At 40.8% G+C, this 8,456-nt stretch overlaps 2 protein-coding genes across 2 annotated transcripts; both read right to left on the bottom strand.

Annotated features, from left to right (window-relative positions):
• Positions 1 to 829: 829 nt before the first annotated feature.
• On the bottom strand, positions 830 to 3,620 carry LOC104824859 (pentatricopeptide repeat-containing protein At2g22070). The gene is made up of 2 exons (XM_010557041.1): positions 3,530 to 3,620; positions 830 to 3,427 (listed from the first exon to the last, which is right to left on the bottom strand). The coding sequence occupies exon 2, from the start codon at positions 3,315 to 3,317 to the stop codon at positions 960 to 962; it is 2,358 nt and encodes a 785-aa protein (XP_010555343.1). The 5' UTR covers positions 3,318 to 3,427; positions 3,530 to 3,620; the 3' UTR covers positions 830 to 959.
• Positions 3,510 to 6,530, bottom strand: LOC104824861 (pentatricopeptide repeat-containing protein At4g19191, mitochondrial). Its single transcript, XM_010557042.1, has 2 exons — positions 4,275 to 6,530; positions 3,510 to 3,980 (listed from the first exon to the last, which is right to left on the bottom strand). Exon 1 carries the CDS (start codon positions 6,456 to 6,458, stop codon positions 4,500 to 4,502), a length of 1,959 nt encoding a protein of 652 aa, XP_010555344.1. The 5' UTR covers positions 6,459 to 6,530; the 3' UTR covers positions 3,510 to 3,980; positions 4,275 to 4,499.
• Positions 6,531 to 8,456: the final 1,926 nt, after the last annotated feature.

Genomic DNA, 8,456 nt, shown 5'->3' with positions numbered 1-8,456 from the left:
TATTATGTATTATTATTCTTATTATATATATATATATATATATATATATATATATATATATATCATATAACATTTAACATTATTTAACGTAAGTTCGATTTTTTTTGGTGGGCGATCCTAGTCGGGAACCGGCTATGTCAGAAAGCTCTAGTTCAAGCGCTTAACTTTCGCGTCCGTGCAAAACCCGATAGTAATCGATCAACATTACGCTTGTAGACCAAATAACTGCTCTCCAACGGTACGTACATATTATATATATATATAGGTATATATAAGAATCGAATGTTTTATTATATAAAGATACTAAATTGAAATCCACCTTAGGTAATTCAACCGGTGAAACGGTGAAACGGAAAGCATAAAAGCGACAGGAACGTCGGTGACGGAGAACGCCATCAACTTAAACTGCAGCAGCAATGTTCCATGCACAAATATTCTGCTTTCCGACATAACGTTGACCGCGGCGGCGCCGGCGTAAAAAGTCAACGCTGCCTGTAACTTCGCTTACGGCGTCGCCCGAGGATATGTCGTCCCTCAATCTTGTCTCTCTCTCTTAGACCTTTCACCCCCTTTTTTCTCATTTCGGTTTTCCCGTTCGATTTCGGGATTTAATAATACAAAAAATGTTTATTTTCTAAAGAAACTGGTTTGATTACGATTATGTATTATTCGGGCCGGTTTATGAATGAAGAAAAGGAATTACAATATTTCATTAATCTATTTACACTCAAAGTGCTCTTAATCTCATCACGTTTATATTATTCAGTGTGTGTGTGTGTATATATATATATCTGATAAAACTTTATGAAATATTAAATAAATTCGGACTTACGTAGCTATTTAGAATTTACATCATGAAACCCAAATGGCATCCATGCTTCCGTTGGAGCTTCCTTTCTAAATCATATTTCCAGAAAATTATCAAATAATCTTTCGATTTATTTTTTGTTAAGACAAAATCACCAGTAATCCCGACAAGAACACAACCCATCCCTGAAATGGTGGAACCGTGTCGGATCTCTCAACACTATCTCCCTTCCCACAAGCTTGGAGATGAACTTAATGGCCGAGTGACAGTCATTACACACTCTCAGATTCTTCATTACCGTCAAAGTGGTCCTGTCCGGAGTACTTATCAGCCCGAACGCAATGGCAAGCTTCTCGCTATGGTGTTTCAGAATCTCCTCCTTCACCTCTTCTTCTAGGTCATGCAAGACAGATGCCGTGTCGGGCAAGAAACCCATCTTCTTGATTTCCTCCCATATCTTTCCAATGGCTCTGTAGATCTCGTCCTTGTCCGGATGAGCATTGTCTTCCACTCCAAAGACATGGACTTTGTGTTTCACTTCTATCCAGCTTAACCCTTTATCCTTCTTCACTCTTCCTTCCTTCATCGTCTTTCTTACCTTTGCCGCTTCGTCCCATTTTCCACAAGCTGAGTATAAGTTAGCCATGGCTAAGTATGCTCCGCTGTTGTCCGGCTCGATCAGAAGAAGCCTCTCCCCTGCAAATTTCCCGAGCTCTACATTCTTGTGGACCCTGCAAGCCGAGAGGAGTGCCCCCCAAGTGACTGCATCCGGCTCGATCGGCATTTTCTCGACGAATTCCCGTGCTTCGCGCAATAAACCCGCTCGTCCAAGCAGGTCGACCATGCTAGCGTAGTGGCTAAGGGTCGGTTCGATTCTATGCAACTCCTTCATCATTCTGAAATACCAACGACCCCGATCTACCATCCCTACATGAGTACAGGCCGAGAGAACGCCGACGTAGGTTATGTGATCGGGTCGTAATCCCTCCTCCGTCAGCATTTTCTCAAAGATCTCTAGCGCTTCTTCTCCATGGCCATGCTGTGCAAAGGCTATAATCATGGAGGTCCAAGATACTGTATCTCTTTTCCCGGGTATCGAGTTAAATACCCGTCTCGCCAAAGCTATGTTTCCCGTCTTTGCGTACATCGTGATCAAAGCATTGCTCGCAGAAACCGAATAGACTTCACCTGATCTTATAGCACTCGCATGGATTTGCTTGCCATGGCCAATGGATGCCAAGCTTGAAGTTACACTTAACATTGCTGCAAATGTGTAACTGTTGGGTCTTTGCCCTTCTGCAACCATTGATCTGAAAAGGCTTAAAGCTTCAACATACAATCCGTGCTGTTCGTATCCGACGATCATGGCGGTCCATGCGATTACGTCTCGATCTCTCAGCGAATCGAATAACGTTCTAGCCGGGTTTATATCCCCGAGCTTGATGTAACCGTCAAGTAAAGCTGTGAAAGCTTCGATTTTGAGATCTGAGCTTCCTTTTTGTTCAACGATTCTTCGAGCAGTCTCGACGCCTCCAGACTTGGAATACATCGAGATCAAGGCGTTTTCCACGACCCCTGAAAGATCAAACTCGGTTCTGATAATATGCCCGTGGATCTGTTTCCCGGAATCAAGCTTCTCGAGATTGGCACAAGCAGATAACACGCTCGCGAATGTGAATCTATCTGGTGACAAAGAAGAATCTGTCACCATCTTCGAAAATATCTTTAGAGCTTCGAGATCACACCGATGGCGATTGTAACCAGAAATCATGGAATTCCATGTGATGATATCTCGCTCAGACATTTGCTCGAACTGAGCAAGAGCAAGATCCATCCGACCAAACTGCATATGCAATGCAATCATAGCGTTCCAGCTCGAGATGTCCCTCGAAATCATTCTGTCGAAAACAACTTTTGCCATCATGGGATCGCCGCACTTTGCATACATATTGAGCAAAGAATTCGCCACAGAAATGCTGCCGCTAAGACCGAGCTTGACAGCCAAAGAATGAACCTTTCTACCTATCTCCAGTCCATCAATGGCGGCAACTGATGCAAGAACACCCGTAAGCGTGAACTGGGTCGGCAAAATTCCTTCCCTTATCATCTTCCCCATCACGCTTATAGCCTTCCCATATCGACCCGATTTTTTATACCCCACAACCATTGTTGTCCACGAGACAGAATCCATGTGAGGCAACTTATCGAAAATCTCATGCGCAGCGTCCATTTCTCCTCGTTTAGCATAAGCAGAAAGAACCGTGTTCCAGGAGAAAGCAGTTCTCAGGGGCATTTCGTCGAACAGTTTGCGCGCATCAATGGCGTAACCAGTCTTGGAGTAGAAGTTCATGAGGTTGTTCATCAGGAAAACGCTGAAAACAAGACCCGATTTGATGATTCGGCCATGAACGGATTGCGCAGTGAAGAGATCATTTGATTTGAGGGATTTTTGCAGGAGGTGGATGTAGAGGTCCGACCGAGGAGCGAGAGAGGGTGGATATGGGACCATATGAAACTAGATTTAGGTACGATGTAAGAATCCGAAACCTCTGGTTCTGCTCTTGATCTTGGCAAAAACCTGGAAAGTTGAGAACTTTTCTCCAAGACGAACATTTATGTCTGAAATTGGCGGTAAACATGGAGAAAACGCCCAAATGAGCAACGAAAACAAGTACATATATAATAATATTATACACAGAGAGAGAGAGAGAATGGCCAAACCCTTGTTTTGATTGGCTTCACTAATATTGCAATTCTTGTTTCAGTACATATACAAAGAGATGAACTTTTCTGATTACCAAACTGCTCATCCGAAAATCATTTGAAGGAGATTAACTACGTGGCTAACTTTCTCCTCCGATTCAGTTGATCTTTGACAAGGGAAAGCATGGCTGCTCGCTCTCATCGTACAAGCTTGTGGATTCCGACAATGAAACATGTCTGCTACATCTGTCACTCTCCAGACTTGAACAGATGAACTGAAATGAAAGGTCATGGCCGAGATGAAGAATGAGGATCAGTCTAATAATAGGGTACTCTGTTTCAGTTCAAGGCTTTCAAAAATCTGCAGAGACTGGAATTTCTTGCTGAGATTGCAAATTAAATGCGATGACTGATATCAACTTGGAGTACCGGCAATGTACTATCACTGCCTCTGCATCCATCAGAACTCCTGAAGAACCACAACAGTGATTGAGATGTAACATATTATGTTCATGAGGGCAAATACTTATGATCTAAAACAACTTAATTCCGGAGGCTACATCCCAATAAAATCAACCCAGAAGCTAAAAATCCAAACTTTATTTTTGTTTGAAACATAAAAATCCAAACTTTGGCATAAAATTCAAAGGTTTCAAAGACCCGGAAGCTGAAATCAAAACTACGCATTACCCACAAGGTATAACTCACAAATTTAAGGGGAAAAAAAGTTCGGAAGAGAAGGTGACAATGGTTGGAATCAAACCTGGAGGCATTGCAGCCACTTATCGATCTTGCCGATTTCTTCGAATAGCATAAAGCAGTGTTCACACCTTACGGCCTTGGCGTACTTGTCAAGCGTCTTCGCTAGTGGTTCTTTATCGCTAAACGTCGCTATCAGACTCTGGCGAGCACTATGTTCTCTCTCTCCAACCTCTCTTTCTCCACCAGTTACCTCTTTGATAATGCCCGCACTCAAATTTTGCTTGTTTCACCGGTCATATTCATAGCTACCTCGTAACTGCAGGGCAAAGATCTCATCTTTGGCAAGGAAACTCAAACTTTCCAACACCGAGTATATCACTTCGCCTTGAGGGTGATCGCGGTCTTCCACTGTAAAAACGTGATTCTTGCCATTCATCTGAACCACGCTTTCTCCAGGATGCTTCTTTACGTTTCTGCATTTCATCAGCGATCTTATCTTCGCTACTCCATCCCACATCCCAGCATATGCGTACATATTAGCCATTTCCACGTACGGAGCAGCCGACTGTGGTTCCAACACAAAAAGATGGTTAGCCGCATGCTCGGCAACCTCTATGTTACGGTGGATCTTGCAAGCGTTGAGCAGTGCGCCCCAAATGCCAGCATCTGGTTTAGCTGACATGTTGTGGATGAGCAGTAGGGCATCTTTTAGCCTTCCTTTTCTACCAAGAAGATCTACCATGCAAGAATGATGGTCTAACCCGGGATCGATTTTATACACTTCTCTCATCATGCGGAAGATTTCCCACCCTTTTTCTAGAGAACCCGAATGAGCACAGGCTTGGAGAACAGCGAGGAATGTTATGTGGTTTGGCTTGTAAACCGAATTTATCATTTCATCGAAAAGTTCCAAAGCTTCGAGGAAGATTCCATTCAATGCGTATCCAGCTATCATCGCAGTCCATGTCACAACAGTTTTGTTGGGCATGCGATCGAAGATATCCTGAGCTTCACGTATACTTCCACACTTTGAGTACATATCGATCAGTGCATTACAGATCATGATGTTATCTCGCTTGAATCTGTTAGTATCAGCGTAAGCGTCAATCCATCTTCCAATATCCAGTGAACCAGTCTTTCCACAACCCGAAATCAGGGAGAGCACAGTTACTACATCCGGCTTCTCTCCTCTTTCACACATGCCAAGAAAAAGGGCTAATGCCTCATCCATGTTGCCTTTCTCAGCATACCCACTTATCATGACAGTCCAAGAAACACATGTTCTGGTAGACATGGCATCAAACAAAAGCCGAGCTGAGCAGATGTCCCCAGACTTCGAATACATAGATATTAAGGTATTAACCACACCTACATCTTGATCAGAACCAAGACGGATTGCATGAGAATGAATCAACCTTCCTGTAGTTAGTGCTTCAGGGTTTGAACAAGAAGCAGCCAAATTAACAAGGGTGCTTAAATCTGGTTCAAATTCTTCACGCAGCATCAACCGGTAAAAGCCGAAAGCTTCATAAGCGTTCTCAAAATTGGCGCATGCTCCGATCACAGAATTCCAAGAAACTACTGTTCTGTCACCTTTGTCAATGGATTCAAAAACTGATTTTGCTGAATCCAAGTCACTGCATTTTGCATAGGCCGAAATCCACGTGTTGGCAACTGAAACTTGCGAATCTATACCGAGACGTGTCCCAAAAGAATGCAAAGCCTTTAAAAGTTTCAAACTTTCTCCACTAGAAGCAGATTGAATCAAAGTCAAAACAGTCACAGAATCAGGCGGGATCTCCTTGAGCCTCATTTTACGAAACAAAGAAAACGCCTTCTCAGTGATACCCGGCTGAGAAAAACCAGAGAGCATCACATTCCAAGCAGCAGTATCTCTTTCAGGCATTCTCTCGAACACTTTAGTGGCATAATCCAGACGATTACATCTCACATACATATCAACCATTGTCGTCCCGACAAACATATCTGAGGAAAACGGGGATTTCAAAACGTGGGCATGGATGATTTCACAGCAATTGAGATCGGAGAGCCTAGCGCACGCCTTTGCGACGAAGGGAAAGGTCAAGTAGTTGGGCTCAATGCCATTGCGCTTCATATCTCGATATAGAAGAAGAGATTTCGCTGGGTCATTGTGGTTCAGAGCTTCTCGTAACTGGGAGTTCCATGCATTAACGGACGAAAAGCTGGGCAAACAATTCGACCGACGAAGAGGAATCAATGACATGGAAATCTCTCCGTCCTAAGATGGCGACGGCGAGTAGACGTAGTCGTGTGTCCATTGAGAAGTGTTGAAAAGGCCCACTGATATGCCTTGGGCCGTTTATCATTTCGGTGTTCTTGGTTTAGTTGTTTGGTATTAATTTCCGGTTTGTTTCGGTTTATTTTCTGGTTTACGATTTTCTGGTTTTTGGTTTTGCTTATTTCGGATGTGTAAGAAGACGCTGTAATACTCTCTTTTTTCTTTAGAAAATAATATATAAATGCCTAAATTTTTATAAAAATATCATATAAATACTTTAGCTATAAAACTTTTATATAAATGCTTAAATTTTTTAAAAATTCTATATAAATACCTAGAATTTTAATTTTTTTTTCCAAATAAATACAAACTTGAGTTATTTTTCAAATAAAAATAAATGATGTCATTAACGGATTTTGGATTTATTTGAAATTTTTTTAGAAGTCTATGTATTTATGTAGGATTTTAGAAAAGTTTAGGTATTTATATAAAAATTTTATAGTTCGGATATTTATTTGAGATTTTTGTAAAAGTTTAGATATTTATATACGATTTTTCTTTTTTTTTAATACATAAAAAAGAAAATTCAGTTTACAGGTGAGTTGCTGATGCATTAGCGGTGTCTTGACTTCTACTTGTTTATATATACATCATAATTTTTTACATAATTAAAAATCAAACCATGAGTTCTAATTACAAGAAGATTATGTTATATAAATATATAAATTTATTACATAATCAATAGTAGAGAAAGAGCAAACAAATACTTGCATATATGCATGCATAGAATTTGAAAGGTGAACAAAGATATGATATTACCCAATAAATAAAACATCAGCTTTTTTTCCTACATATAATAATAATAATAAAGCGTGTTTAATGAACAGCAAACAAATAACCAACAAAGAAAAAGGATGGGAAATTAAAGCAAGTTATGTATATATATATATATATATATATATATATGCTCAGTTAACTTGACCAGGTGGTCCGGTTGTCGCCTTCGGCGTCGGTCTCCTCCTCCTTATGAATCTTGTAATCATCGATACAACTCCTGTCTCTTCTCCCTGATGAATCGCATCCATTATATACATGCATATTTCTCAATCATAACCTATAATGACTGAACTATAGAGAGAGAGAGAGAGAGAGAGAGAGAGAGAGAGAGAGAGAGAGAACCGTTTCAGTTCCTGGGTCGTATTCTTCTGATGAAGAAGAACAAGAGTCAAGACCAAGACACTTGAAGATGGCTTCGACAGCTTTGTGAAGGAACCATGGGCATGAACATGGAAAACCATTACTGTCCACTTCGTCTCTTCTCCCTTCTCCTCTGCAACTTTCCATCTTTCTCCCTTCTCCTTTAATTCCACCTAGGGTTTGGTGGCCTTTCAGTCATTTGGCCTCACCTGTCTCCCTGCGTTCTTACTTACACACCACCACTCTCCATTTAATGACCTCTCTCTTTTATTATATTAAAAAAAAATTCACCTTCTCTATTACTCTTATTATTTAAATGCTAATTAAATTTAAACTAATTGAATTTATTGCGTTGGTTAACTTGTGGGGGTGTTTTTGTTTCTTGGTATTCACTCTTTTGCCGCTAGGTTTTTTCTGTCACTTTGGCCTTTTTTTTTTTTTTGATAATCCTAAAGTTCACCGGACCTTTTGGCCCGACTACATCTCCCAGAAGATCGGGGAAGCCCATGTGAATGCATTTACCCACGTTTGGGTTTGAACCCGGGATGAGAGTATGATTTGCATGTTCTCTCACCACTAGACCACCCAATAGACCACCCAAGCTTTGATACTTTGGCCTCTTCTTGGAACTATTTTTCTTATATTATATTTTTTATTTCTTCGTATGGACTGTTTAAAATGTGTTAACGTTACAAACATTTCTTCTCATTATCAATTCCTTAAACGTCGTTTCCCTAATGCCAAAACCTATGTATGGGTATCTAATGTTAGGAACTATATGACAAC

The sequence above is a fragment of the Tarenaya hassleriana genome, unplaced genomic scaffold (genome assembly GCF_000463585.1).
Source record: "Tarenaya hassleriana unplaced genomic scaffold, ASM46358v1 Cleome41, whole genome shotgun sequence".
In the NCBI taxonomy this organism is placed as follows: domain Eukaryota; kingdom Viridiplantae; phylum Streptophyta; class Magnoliopsida; order Brassicales; family Cleomaceae; genus Tarenaya; species Tarenaya hassleriana.
This window is presented reverse-complemented; position numbering and strand designations above follow the sequence as displayed.